The following is a 15275-nucleotide window of genomic DNA, read 5'->3' on the forward strand; positions in this document are numbered from 1 at the left end:
CCGTTTTATAACCGTGTGGCTACACGCATATTTGCGTGTATTTTTGAACGATCGCGCGCGGATTATGAATCTGATACTTAATTTGCAATGTATGGTTCATATCCTAGAAGAGAGTGAGTTCTCCCATATTACTAGGGTTTCCGGTTATGGCCAAAGAGGCATCCACGTAATATAAAATCACCCCAATAACTGAAATAGAAGTAACAAATCTCATCACAACAACATACAGCAGTAAATATGGACGGTTTTTGATACAAACGAGCCTAATATATAACACAATTCCTATTATGCCGCTATTCTATTATGTATCGCTGAGGTTTCTATTTTTGGGTTGTAACCGGGTTTTTTCCCAAATCATTTTAACCCGGCCGAAACCTGTTTTTTCGATTGATCGACTATAGAATGTTTGCTTAGCGCTTTTTTAAGAATCTTGTATTTAGATTTGAGCGACCGAAAATTAAAGTCGCAAGGATAGAACATGCTTTGTAAAACCCACTTCAACTATCTTAAAATGTTAAAATCGAATATAAACATCAAGCATAAAAATCGGACAGAGATCCTTCAGCATGAGAATCACTTAGAAAATTCTAACTCGAAAAAATTTGTAACCTCCAGCATAATTGGCTTGTGGCTAAATCCGTATAACGTTACATTCAAGATTGAAAGTCGGATGAAGAAGATTCCTTTGTAAGAACCCAACATATTTATTACGGATTTTATACCGGTTTTTTAATCGACTGTTACATGAAAGAGCTTCTTTTAGCTTCCGATTTTTAACATTCTAATATATTTAAAGCAGTTACCCTAATAAAAATCAGAATAATAGATCAGACAATGATTATATCGAGAAAGACTTATCAAAATTTTCAGATTCAAACCAATCTTAATGACAATAATGCTCATAAATCAAAAAATACATTAATTTTCAATTATTAAAACATCAAAAACTCAAAAAACCTAAACATCCCACGAAAAAAACCGTTTTAACCGGGAAAGAAACCTTGGGTTTTTTTCCCCGAAAATTATAAAAACCCGATTTGGTACATCACTGTACGCCATAATTTTATAAACGCACAACATTATACTACGTTCACACTACGAGTTAAATCGTGTTTTAACGCTATCTATGACATCTATGACATGTTTCTTGTTGCTAATTATAATAACGTATTTTAACTCTGTAGTGTGAACATAGTATTAAAGTCAAAAAAGCGCTTCTTTGCACAAGAAGAAATTCATAACGGAATATAAAAGTGAGTGTACACGCATTTTGCACTTGTACTCATCATGTTCCTTGTGTGTATCAAGCTACCCAATCAGTTTATCTGGCTGAAAATCTAACGTAAATATAAAGACTCTATTGTACTTAACAGTCTCGTTTCTGTATCTAATGTTCTTCGAGTATGATTAAATTTTTGGTTCAACCTTTCAAATGAAATTAAAGGAAAACGTGTTAATCTATGTAAATGGAAAATTTTAGAGAGTTCTAGAATCCACTGCATATTTTAATTGTATTATATCTCAGAACTACAGAATACATTCGAACTGCAGTGGTAATAATTTGGTTCCGAAAAAGATCAAAAATAGAAATTGTATAATTCGGATCATATTGAGATACCTTCATAGGAGGCAAATTGAGTTGAACCAAATGTGTACATCGAGCACTATATTTTTCATAACGGAAATTAATCGGGTAAATTGCGTTTCGACTTAGATAGAACGACTTGGCGGCTGCTAGACACTGATTTTCAAAATACCACCCAACTTGGGAGAACGACTTAAACAACTAGTCGAGGCGAATAGTGAGACACATAAAAGTTAAATTTTTTCTTTTATGTTAGAAAAAATCGCAAAGTTTGCTTAGTTCCACAGCTTATGAGAAAATTTACAAAAATCAAGTTTTTAGCACTCTCCTTGTTCACCGGTTTCCATTTGCTAACAAAAATTGCATTTCTGGAACCTGGGAAACTAGTTTGCAACATTATTTAGTCTGTTTCCATTTGTGGAAGATTTTTGTTTGTCCCGGGAGTACTTCCACTTCCACTGAAGTTGGAAATTCCGTACAAATTCCGGACAAATCCGTACAAGTATTTTTTTCCGGACACACGACCAAAAATCCGTACCGTCCTCCCAAATTCCGTACGGTTGGTCAGCTTAGGTATGCCTGATATAACAGTGGTCAATATCGTCGAATAGATGTGCCCCGACAAGCACATCTGGGACGCTGTCAACAGAGTGGTTACGAGTATACTTTACGAACTGCAGAAGAAGTTGGCGTAGGGACCAACAAAGTAGCGTTATTGGCTAGAACGCCGCCGTGGAACCACAAATCGGGTTTCGGGAGAAATTCCGCCGACGGAAAACTCTCCGACGGTGTAGACTAGGTCCACCTAGAGGAACAGTTGAGTAGCACGCGATGTAGCACCGGGTTCGGGTCGTCGGGACGCCAGCGAACCGGACGTGAGGCTTCACTGGAATCACCGGACAGACCTCGACACCTACCGGGTAGCTCGTGAGTAGGCTAGCTCCACCGCCGGGGATTAGACCAAGTAGACCGCGTCGAATAGCTAGAAGTGGGTCGTTGAAGCGCCAGTGATCCGGAAGCTACGCTCCACCTGGAATTGCTGGACGGACCTCAGCATCTACTGGCTGACCCGTTGAGTAGGCTAGGTCCACCACCGGGGACTAGACCGAGGGAGCAATTTACCGCCGGGGAATTCACGGCAAGGTAGATTCGCCGCCGTGGACTACTCAACAGAATCGGGACAAAAAGGGGAGCTAATTTACTATTGAAACAAACACCGGTAACGGAAGATATTCCGTTGTCGGAGAGCTCTCAGTCGGAGTAAGATAATGTCTGAGTTGATCTCGAAAAAGCTGGCAGCTAAATGGCTCAAGGAAGCGGGTATCGGTATCGGGGGAAATTCCTCCATCGGGGAACTATCGTTCGGAGTAGGGTGAGTTCCCAAGCAACACTTGCAACATGTAATGGACGCGGTTTGTTGCATAACCATAAACTTTTGCTGATGTGCTTTTTAGTTGCTAAATCAGTTGAATAATGGTTTATGTGCGCTACTTTTCAACGAATTTAGTTGTAGAAACTGTTAGTCAACAAACGATGCTGCTTGGGTTCACCGTTGGGCACTATCCAAGTAGATCGTAATAAGGCCGGGAGCTGAATGGCTCACGGAAAATGAGCTAAATGGCTCAAGGAATCAGCATATAACCGACTCACGGGAACGAGGGCTAATGGCGACGTAATAGATGTAGACAAGAAGCGAGAGAAGACTCGAGAGTTAAATCAAAGCTCATAGGTCGAGCCACGCAATGAACCAAGTGAGGTTCCGAGATAGAGCAGATTGTCTAAAGGAACGACGAAAGCACAACGATTCCCCCACGAAGTAATACCTTGTCGTAGTTCCGTGGGGAAGAAGGGCGTAGAAAAAATATTAAAAAAATAGAATAATCTGCGATATTAACATATTAAAATGAGAAAATGCAAATATCCTTTTACTAAAACAGCTTCTGGTCGAATAGGGAGGGGGCATGTGGCACGCCGTGTTCCTCCCTGGACCCGCCAACGATTGTGATTGTGATAGATTGTTTCGGAATCGGTTTTTGCATTTTAGCTGATATCCATTCAGAAATCATTTAAAATTAAGAACTGGCTAAGAGGGAAGCTGAGTGACAACAGAAACATGACAAGAATTCAAATTATTCGATCGTCAACAAATCGTATACAGACCTGCATAGATTTAATTAGATTCTCAGATTCTTATTACAAAGTCAAACAATCAAGGGTATCCATCACTTACTTCCGAATAATGCCTAGTTCACATTGCAAAGTATCTGGTTTTCAAATTAGATCGTAAATTATCCCCAGATGGTAACAGATATCTGCATTTAGAATTTCTCACACAGTAGGTACGACTGAAAACGAATCACCCAAGCTTTCGGTTTACCCCCTTTCGCATTCCGTTGTACATCGTGAGACTATTAATCATAGAAAATTGACTTACCTCCCACTCCCCAGCTCCAGTCGGACTTTGTGGTTCCTGTGGGACGTCAGCATCCTTTGAGACTGTGAAGAGTGAAGCGATGATGTTTGCACTTTGAAGCATATTTGTGCAGGCACAATGGAAAAATGTTGCTTGTAAAATATTGGAAGGACCTATTTCAAAGCATGTGAGTAGAATCGTGACATTAACCTGGCGGAGAAATCTGTTGCAATCGAAAGGAAAAATTCGCAAAGATATTGTGTGTACCAAGGTAGAACTTTGTTATTGCAAAACAATGCTGATCTGGATTTAATAAAAAGCTAAATACTCCAAATTTAAACACTAAAGCACAATCCAATGTAATCCATACTTACGCTCTTACCTTGTCCATAAACCAATACTATTTTGGTCACCGTTCTTCATACGATCATCCACTGTGAAGCCTGTCTCGTTTCTGCTTGCGCTACTAGATGAAGTTCGATAGTGAACTGGTAATCATTTCAGTCAATTCACCTTTGACCAGAAGCCACTCCACAAAACGGGAACTAATCGGGCTGATTGAAATACTGTTTCCAACCGGGCACTAGTACGGTTGCAATTACAGAAACCAAAAATTCGAATAGTACGCCTGAATAGGTAATAGAATTTCAATGCCAGCAACGTTTCACTAAATCGGTCGCACAGAAGCGGACATTTCGACAAAAAGCGGAACTCTAGTAGCAATGCGATATCAAACCACATAAACAGGAAGCTCCATTACACTGATGGTTCTTCAATCAGTTCCGATACTGCGGCTAAGTGTAGTTCAAAGTAATTTTCCCTTTTTCAATTTAACTGATTGGCCGGCGTAAAGAATAACGTGCTAAAAAATTTTATCGATCGTTGTAACTGCCGTTTGAAGTTTTTGTTCAGCTGTGAAAAAAAGTGTATTACATTGCTACATGGAATTTTCTCTACCAACTAATAGATTGCGGCTACTCGATAGTGTGACAGTGTGAGAATCTGTATACAGCACAGAAAGTTTGTTTTTCTTTATTTTTAATAAGCATTCAAAACTTGTTATACACAGGATGGTTGTTTTGCTGCCTCTGCCGGTTGCTATTTAGTTGCAAAAGAACGTTTGCCGGCTCTCTTGCCTCTTACCTAAGCTAATAATTAATTCAAGTTCATAATATTTTCCTCGCTTGAATGAGGACCGCGGACTGATATCTTCAATTTCTCTTCCGAATTGAATATATGTACAGGGTTGCACTGCTGGCTGCTGATGCGAATACAATTTTACAGACTAAAGTGATTTTTTTATTATTTACTGCTGCAATTCTGTGCTTGACTTAAACCGAATGATTTTGTTTCAATTCACTCTGATCAGGATTGTTAAACTTTTCACTCTATCTCTCTCTTTCACATTGAAACACACTTTGGATAGAAAGATCACTTGATCTGCGTTCTAAAAAGCAGTCATTTTCGTTTATTACTCTATAGATTTTCATCATTTTGTATGAATATATTCTGAATTTCGTGCATAGTACAAAAGCTACTGCTGGCTTATTCATTTACAAATCTAACGATTGTATGTTCAGTGCATTCATTGTTAGTATATTATTATGCGATTTTCATCTTTTTTTTCTTCTTGTTTGTAGGTAACCTGACTCAGTCAGAATCTCTGATATATTTAATTATTCGATAGAAAAAATTGATTGTTTCTCCTTTGATTAATTACATGGATTACCACATTAGGTATACAGGAAAATAAATAACTTTAAAACATCACGCTTTTATGTACAATTCAAGCAGACATTTAGGACTCGACACTAATGTAAATTAGTTGCAATTTTTGGGCGGAAGCTACTGCCTCTTAACGTTTCAACTTCAAACGACATTTCAGCGACCGTACCATCGATCGCTGGGAACCAAAAAAAATGGATTTGGTTTGTGATTGGGTTGTTTCCCAATACGTAATAAATAATAACCATTAAATGCTTCCCCGCACGTGGGGCTTTGGCTCAGGTCACGCATAGCTCTGTGCTAGATTGTGCTGCGACTGCTGCAGTTGCAGCTGGCAAGGATCCAAATGAGCCAAGGTCCCGTCTAGATTCATGTTCATATTGCAGTTTCCCCGTTCGACCCAATGCCGCAGACGGCCTCTCAGCTCTTCCAGACTTTTCGATTTGGCCTTGTTGATTCGTTTGTATTTGACATCTTTCGGTTTGGTCACCGACCGGTGGTTGGACATGACACGGTTGTAGTTCGTCACAGCTCCTGCCTTGCAACCGTTCCCCGGTGGAGTTTCGCAACCACCGGAATCACCGTCGCAGCTAGTCTTGGTTATGATTACGGTGGTCATGGTTGTACTGGTTATTTTCGTAGTTGTACTTTGGTTTTCCTTCGAATCGTCCGACTGATCCGATGAAATACATTTCTCAGTTCGATTTTTGAATTTGTCCCGTTTTTCGGTTACAGCATCGGAATGGTTTGCGCCAGATCCTCCACCGCCAGCACCCTGTGGTTCGGGATCCTCTTCTACGCTGTACACAGTCTCTAGGACCTCCGGGCGTCTAAGGAAACAGTTCGATCGCCTCGTGTTATTATATTTCAAATTCGTCGTTTCAATTGCATCCGAGATTGATCTCACGATTGTCACGTCGTTGTTCAATTTGTTTCCCCCACAGCGCGACTTCAAACTGCCGCCACCACCGCCAAAATAGATCGAACTGTTGCAGTCCGAGTCCACGTCCTCCAGTACCACGGCCGAATCGGAATCGTTCAGTGAGTCAAAATCGTTGCTGTTGTTGTTGCTGGTACTCAGACTAATGGTCGGATCCATGACCACATCGATGATCCCGTGATCGATCAATCGACTGGAGAGCGTCTCGATGATCTTCTGCTGCCGGTAGATGGTCAGTTCACGCTGGTACAGCACACCGGAGACCTGCTTCTGCTTACGCATGATCCGCGATTCTAGCAGCAGCAGTTGGCTGGTCAGATAGTTGAGCTGTTCGGCTTTCTCCTTCTGCAGTCGGTGGTTTTGCTCTTGCTGGAAGTAGAAGTAAAGAAAGGAGTAAATTAGTCCGTGTTGTAAGCTGAAGTGTATGAATAAATGTAAAACATTTTTGCACGTTTGCTGTAAACATTGCAGTTACAACAATGAGAATTGACAAACAAAGCTTTCAATTTGTGTAAGAAATAAAACTGTCGCTTTGAAATGACAACATCAAGTAGCAACCTGCCACTGGCCGGCACTTCGATCGGCCAGCAATCACTACACGGGCCTTGCGAGCAAACTTCGTCACAATGGTCGTCACAATGGTCCTTAGCCTCTTGCCCAGTAACCTATCCCCACCTCCCTGCGGGGCCACCTGGTTTACGAGTAATCATAGGAAATATCGGGTAACCAACCCCGGTGGGACCATGGTCGTATACTGAGAGGGAAGGAGGTCTCCTCTTTTCGAAGGGTGAGTCCATCCGAGCGTCTGTTCCCCATGTTAGGGGCGGCTCAAAACAGCATCTGTTCTCCATGTTAGCGGCGGCTGATGTATCGTTCTCGTGTCCGTGTGGAACTCTAAACTGAGCTGACACGATGGTCCTCCGGCGATACAGGGGTTTGGGGAAGGCCCAACAAGCCGTCCAAGAAAACTAACCGTTACGAACAATGCAGAAGAAAATACGAATCGGAACTATCGGCAAAGACCTTCACGACAAAATAAGGACTACGATTGCATAACTCGGAACATGGAACTGCAGGTCACTCTACTCTCTAGCGTTCGACAGGATAATCTACGACGAACTCCACCCACGCAACTTTGAAGTCATAGCACTGCAGGAACTTTGCATGACCGGACAAAAGGTATGGAAAAGCGGGCATCGGGCGGCTACTTTCTACCAGAGCTGTGGCACCATCAACGAACTGGGAACCGGCTTTGTAGTGCTGGGTAGGATGCGTCCACGCGTGTTTGGATGGCTTCCGGATCAAAGGCCGTTTCTTCAACTACAGCATCAACAACGTACACGATGGGAGACCCGACGATGAGAAGGAAGCGTTCTATGCGAAGCTGGAGGAGGTATACGACGGATGTTCGCAACGGGACGTCAAAATCATCTCAGGTAGGACGGGAAGTAATGTTTAGACCGGTAATCGGACCAAACAGCTTGCACACCGTATCGAATGACGGCAAACGATTCGTGAATTTCGCAGTCTCCCGTGACATGGTAGTCCGAAGTACCTTCTTCCCCCTTCGGAACAACAAAGCCACCTGGAGATCACTTGACCAACGCACCGTATATTAAATCGATCACGTTCTAATCGACGGGCGATTCTTCTCTGATATCACCAACGTTCGTACCTACCGCAGTGCGAATATAGATTCGGACCATTACCTAGTTACAGTATGCATGCACTCAAAACTCTAGACGGTGTACAACACTCGTCGTAGTCGGACGCCAAGGCCCAACATCGCGCAACTTCGGGTCGCCGTGGTTGCCCGAGACTACGAACAGCGGCTGGAAGCAGCACTACCCACGGAAGAACAGCTGGGCGCAGCTACTCTTGATGATGGCTGGAGGGAGATCCGATCCGCCATAGGAAGTACTGCTATAGCGGCACTAGGTACAGCGATTTCAAATCGAGGAAACGACTGGTTCGATGACATAATGAATGTAAGCAGTTAATGGAAGAGAAGAATGCAGCACGGGCGAGGGTGCTGCAGCACGGAACGAAACAGAATGACACGAGACACGGAGCAGGCAGACCTCGGTCCTCCGGAGAAAGAAGCGCCAACAGGAGGAACGAGATCGCGAAGCGATGGAACAACTGTACCGCGTAAAGGACACACGGAAGTTCTACGAGAAGCTGAACAGTTCGCGCAAAGGCTACGTTCAGCAAGCCGATATGTGCAAGGACGGCAACCTTCTTACGAACGAGTGTAAGGGGATTGAGAGGTGGAAGCAGTACTATGACGAGCACCTCAACGGTGAAGCAGCAGAGGACGAAGGCGGTATGGTAACGGATCTTGGAGCACGCCGGCCCCTGATCTCCAAGAAGTCAAGGAAGAGATCGGTAGGCTGAAAAACAATAAAGCTGCCGGTGTAGATCAACTACCCAGCGAGCTATTAAATACGGTGGTGAAACACTGGCTAGAGTACTGCACTTAGTGATCGCCAAAATTTGGAAGGAGTAAATTCTTCCGGAGGAGTGGATGGAGGGTGTCGTTTGCTCAATCTACAAAAACGGTGACAAGTTGGATTGCTGCAACTACCGCGCGATCACACTACTTAGCGTCGCCTACAAGGTTCTCTCCCAAATTCTTTGCCGCCGATTGTCACCATTTGCAAGGGAGTTCGTGGGGTATTACCAAGCGGGATTCATGGGTTCCCGCACCACCACGAATCAAATATTCGCGATTCGGCAGGTTCGTGCCCACACATCATTTGTTCGTCGATTTCAAATCGGCGTGTGACACAATAGATCGAGCTCAGCTATGGCAGATAATGCACGAGTACGGTTTTCCGGATAAGCTAACACGATTAATCAAAGCGACGATGGATCGGGTGATGTGCGTTGTTCGAGTATCAGGGACACCCTCAAGTCCCTTTGAATTTCGAAGAGGGTTACGGCAAGCTAATGGTCTATCGTACCTGCTGTTCAACGTTGCGTTAGAAGGTGTAATAAGGAGAGCGGGGATAGACACGAGTGGCACGATCTTCAGGAAGTCCGCCCAGCTTCTTGACTTCGCCGACGACATTGACATAATGGCACGGAACTTTGAGGCGATGTCGGAAACGTACATCAGACTGAAAACTGAAGTCAGCAGGATTGGACTTGCCATCAACGTTTCGAAGACAAAATACATGAGAGGAAGAGGTTCAGAGACGACAATGTAAACCTCCCATCCCGAGCTCGAATTGACGGTGACGAAATCGAGATGGTCGACGAATTCGTGAATTTGGGCTCACTGGTAACTGCCGACAATGATACCAGCAGAGAAATTCAGAGACTGATCTTGGCTGGAAATCGTGCCTACTTTGGACTCCGGTGGACGCTCCGGTCGAACAAAATTCCCGCCGCACGAAGTTGATTATCTACAAGACGCTGATTAGACCGGAGGGCCTCTACGGCCACGAAACCTGCACTATGCTCGTGGAGGACCAACGCGCCCTTGGGGTTTTCGAACGAAAGTTGTTGTGTACCATCTATGGTGGCGTGCAGATGGAAGACGGAACGTGGGGCAGGCGAATGAACCATGAGTTGCATCAGCTGCTGGAAGAGCTATCCATCGCGCATACCGCAAAAATAGGACGTTTGCGGTGGGCTGGACACGTCGTAAGAATGTCGGACAACGACCCGGTGAAGATGGTTCTTGAGGGTGACCCTGACGGGGCGCACAGCGAGCACGGTGGATCGACCAGATAGAGGAAGACCTGCGGACCCTTCGAAGACTACGAGGCTGGCGACAAGCAGCAATGGTCCGAGTGGAGTGGAGACGGCTTCTGCGTACAGCACGAGACAACAAGGCTCTAGCCTGAACGGTAAGGTAAGTGTATTTGCTACAACACATGCAGATTTCAATTTATCGGCACCAATTTTCGAAAAACTGACAGCGATAAAAATACAATGTAAACAATACACTCTAAACTACTTCTACTTAAATTTTCAAGAGAAAATACCCAATGGGTAATTTTTTACAGCGTTTTTTTCCGTGATGCAATTTGATGTGGACACCCTTTAATAGCGTTTTTCTCCAAACAGCTTTTTCAATTATTTTTTTTTCAAATTGACGAACACGATAACTCAAAAACTAATCAACGAATTGACTTGATCTTTTATGTGAGGATGCCCAATATGTGTAGCCTGTCGATGAACCACAGAAAACTGAACACATTTTTTTCTCCCTGTTATTTTGAATGAAAATGAGCGAATTTTACAGTAAAATATTAGATTTTAATGTTTTTATGAAGCCATTTTCCGAAACTCGAACTTTTTTCTATATTTTATGGTTCATCGACTACAAGTCTAAGCTTTACAAAACTTATTGAATTGTCCATATCAGACAATTCTATCGAGAGTTATCGTGTTCGCCGCGGCGCTCCTCCACTTGGAAATGGTTGGACGTTTACTTTTGGAACGCTCGCATGTGAGGCTCTGTGTGACTAAAATTTTTTTTTGTGTACAATGAATGTATAAAGCAATCCCAACATTACACAAAAGATCTATTGTTGCCTTGCCTTCAAAATCGTAAAACAAAATAACTTTCTTTTTGAGCACTTTACACTAGGCGCTCCTCTTAAAAGCGGCCCTGGCCGCCCGAAATGTTATCTTACACTCTTTCCTGACTGCCTCAGATCTTACTCTCTGAACGCGTCTTCTGGCTTTTCGGTAAGCAGCCCAGAAGTTGCTTAGCCTTACGTTCAACCAGTACGCCGGACGCCGGAAGATCCATTTTCCTCGGCATTGTTACATCACATGCCCTCGCTACTGTTTCCGACAGCTCATTGGCACTCGGAATTGGAGGGACACTGTCAGCACGAAGTGCTTCCACTTTCCTTGGCGAAGTCCTTTATCTTCTTGGTCAGCCTGCTAGTGCGTCCAGCATCCGATTGTACTATCTTGGGGAGCATAGTAGCTACAGACGAATACGTCGCTGATCTTGGCGATCACGAAGCCTTCGTGTGTGTTATCCACAACCTCTTGGACACGGAAACCGCCCATTACTTGGATTGCAGCCATCCCTGCACTACCCAGCATCCAGTTGCCGTTAGCAGGAGGAATGGCTCTGAAATAATTGTAACGTCGCACTTCGATTGTGTTGTCGTGTGGTCGTTTCCGTTCTCCGGTTTGCAGATCATGTACCTTGGTTGCTTTGTTCAGTCTCTAGCAACTTGCCCCTTTACTCCACATTTTCTACACAGTGAAGACCTCGCCGGGTGTCCGAGGTCTCAGCATCTGAAGCATCGCTTCAACTGCCTGGAAACTCGCGGAATGACTTTCAGCGAGCACACCGACCATCCGACTTTTATCTTTCCGGTCATCGCCAGCTTGTTGGCAGCGGCCACCGGTAGTCGAATCGTCACCGTTTGAGTTCCTCTATAAGATTTCCAAATTTCGGGTAATCGCCGGTTCATCCAATTTGCACTGCTCGATCAGTGCACTCTTCAGTTCTTCAACGGTCGTTATCTCAGACGCTTGCATTCGACTACGGCTTCCTGCGACAGGGCTCTCACGTTCCCTTCGCACCCCAATGATTTAGCAACGAGCTCACGGTAGGTCGAGCTCTTGACGGAAGGATCATTTCGCCCTTCTGAGTGCGTCTCGTTCTCTCCCAACTCCTTTAGCTCTAGGTCCTCTCTCACTTTCTTGAGAAGAGCGGTGTAGGATGTCGTATTGCTCGCTTGGACGATCAGTGCATCTCCTTTTGGCGTCTTCGGACGAGCCTTCCTTGTTCTGCTCCCTTTTTTACTCTTCCTTCTTCTTTTGCTGTTTCCCGTGTTTCTCTTTCCAATCTACAACGGTACTCCAGCTTTCTCCCTGTTGGGTGTTGTCTTTTTCTTCGGCAACAGCCACAGCGTCCTCGACCGTCTGTCTCTTGGGCCTGGCTGGTCTTCCGTCTCATGGCGAGGATCTTGTCCTCGTTAAAGTTACGGAAACTGGTATGTTCTCCACACCAATCTGCTTCTTCTTACCCTGCTTCGGAGGGGCTAGGAAGATAGTAGCCTTAGCCGACGCCAATGCTCGCTCAGCTATATCAGCCCTCCGCGTTGCCGTGTCGTACTCATTCACGGCGGACAGTAGCGCCTTTCGGATTCTGATGACCATCTCTTTAATGCTCTTATGGACATTGTTCCTCGCATCCACAAATTTGTAGAGCTCCTCCACCAAGTGCTTCGCTGCCACTACTTTTGGCTTCTGTGGGGTGTAATTCGTCCCGCTCTACTCTGTCACTATCCTTCATGAGGAGTAGTGTTCAGAGCCGGATCGGCGAAAAACCGGGAATGCTTCAGCCGAACCTAGTACCACCAACTAAATGGTGTCATGTTTTGAACGTACCCGGAGACCTGACAGGGTTTTATCGAGACGGAGGCAGCCGTGCTTTTAGCTCACTCGCCATTTCAAGTCGATGTCATCCTTACTTACTCGGGGAGTAGAATAGCACACCTGTCAGCCCAAAGTCGTGGTCCAATTCGTGATCCGTGTCCAGTCCGTTGTCATTCGCCATGGCCAGTATGCCGTAATCAGGATGTTACTGGCGTCGATCCTGAAGTGCCGGTAGGGCTAGAGTGCGTTTATTGCTAAGATCTTGGATTATTGGAATCTTAGGATCTTAGCAGAAGCGGCACAGACTCGCTTCGTCGAAGCTGCTTTAGGACTTATGGCTTTTTTAGAGGTTTAGCAGAGCCCAATTCAAACCCCACCATATCCTAGCAAAACTCCCCAACTCGCAGTAGAGTGGGGGGGGGTTCATACATACATCATACATACTCCCTGAGTATGTGTGTTTGTATGTATGTTTGTGTCAAATAAACTCAATTATTTTGCTCAGAGGTAGCTGATCAGATTTCAACATTATTCTATTCAAATGAAACGTGTAACATCGCCATAGGTCGCTATTGAATTTCATTTGGATTGGAGTTCTGGTTCTGGAGTTACCGGTTGACAAGTGTGGCCACACAGCAAATTCCCATCTAAACTGGTACAACCATGATGGTAAAATGATGCAATACACATTAAAATGTAGGCAAAATCACTTGGATTTGCGAGTATAGCTTACTAATGACCAATCGAAGCAGCTTTGACAACATTGACCGCCTATAACGGTGCTTGATGCCCCCGGAGAACTTGCCAATCTTCTAGGTTAATGTCCATCTATTTCCCAACGAATTATTTACCGATTTTTTCCAATTTATTTCAAATGAAAGATATTATACTCCCATTAACTGGTATTGAATTTTTCAGATTTGAATTTTGGTACCGGAGTTATAGGTTGGTTTGTACGGTCGCATAGGAATTTCCCTTGCAAACCGTTACAATCGTTATACCTCAGAGGTTGAAACTCTACTGAAATGGACATCAAATTACTTCGATTCGCAGATCTAGATCACTAATACTGTCCAAAATCCCTATATTGCGCATTGGTTAGACCAATCCTCGAGTTCGTCTCACCGGTTTGGAATCCGCATCATCTAACTTGGTGTTTAAAATTGGAAAGAGTTCAGAATAGGTTTATACGCTTAGCTCTTAGGAACTTGCCTTGGCGGGACCCGCAAAATTTACCACCGTATCGTGACCGTTGCCAGCTGCTCAATTTGGAGACTTTAGAATGTCGTCGTAGTATCCAGCAAGCTACTACCTTGGTGAAAATCTTAAATGGAGAATGTGATGCGCCAGAACTTCTGTCCCGCTTAGATTTCCGAGTAGCAAGGAGAACACGAGATACATCATTATTATTGCCGAGGTTCCATCGGACATCTTTTGGATTCCATGAGCCACTGTCTTCAATGATTCGAACCTTTTCTCGTGCTGACGCTGCTTTTGAGTTTGGTGACTCCTCGAAAATATTTGCAAGCAATTTAAGAAGATTGCGTTTACTGTGATTATTATGTGTATTAGTAATAAGAAACCTGACATGTAATTTTACTTGACTTTATACTTTAACCTTACGAAAAGATAGTGGTTTTTACGTCAATTTGAGAGTGGCGCCTGGTAGAAGGAGGCCAACTCAAACGGACTTTTTCCCACTCGAATCATTTAGACTATAATGTCCGATGATACATAAACAAATAAATAATAACCAATTAATGTTTCTTTTAAGTTATAGTCCACTACCGACAATTCCGGAAGTTCCTGGGCTCTGGCATATTCCAGAATTCGGTTATTCCATGTTTACTGAACCGATTTTCACAAACCAAGTATCGAATGGAAGGTGTAACATGCGATTGGTTATACCCCTTAATAAACTCTCCTTCCCTTCCGAAGTATCACTGGTCACCTTGATCATCATAAAAGGTTCCGGTAGTCCGGGAAAAATGACCATCTTTCAAAATTAACAAACTCATATCAGTTTCTCGAAGATGGTTAAATCGATTTTCACGAAATTTACAAGAAATGAAATTTCCGAAAAAGAATTTGTATTTTTGATGCCAAATGTCTTTAAAATGCATGAAACTTGATGCCAAATCGACTTTTTGGAACTTAGGTGATTTTGCTCCTTTTTGCTTTTCTCCTATAGAAAGGCTATGAAATCACTCTGATAATAGACTTCTAACCGGGGCACGAATAGCTGAGTCTCT

At 43.8% G+C, this 15275-nt stretch overlaps 1 protein-coding gene across 4 annotated transcripts in view; it reads right to left on the reverse strand.

The window, feature by feature from the left end:
* Positions 1-4973: 4973 nt before the first annotated feature.
* Positions 4974-15275, reverse strand: part of LOC131678499 (uncharacterized) — a 354661-nt gene continuing 344359 nt past the window's right edge. For all 4 annotated transcript variants that reach the window (XM_058958693.1, XM_058958691.1, XM_058958690.1 and 1 more), the window contains one exon: positions 4974-7032. In XM_058958693.1, the coding sequence (XP_058814676.1) occupies positions 6007-7032 (1026 nt within the window). In that variant the 3' untranslated portion in view covers positions 4974-6006. The remainder of the gene's footprint in view (positions 7033-15275) is intronic.

This window comes from Topomyia yanbarensis, chromosome 2, assembly GCF_030247195.1.
Source record: "Topomyia yanbarensis strain Yona2022 chromosome 2, ASM3024719v1, whole genome shotgun sequence".
In the NCBI taxonomy this organism is placed as follows: Eukaryota; Metazoa; Arthropoda; class Insecta; order Diptera; family Culicidae; genus Topomyia; species Topomyia yanbarensis.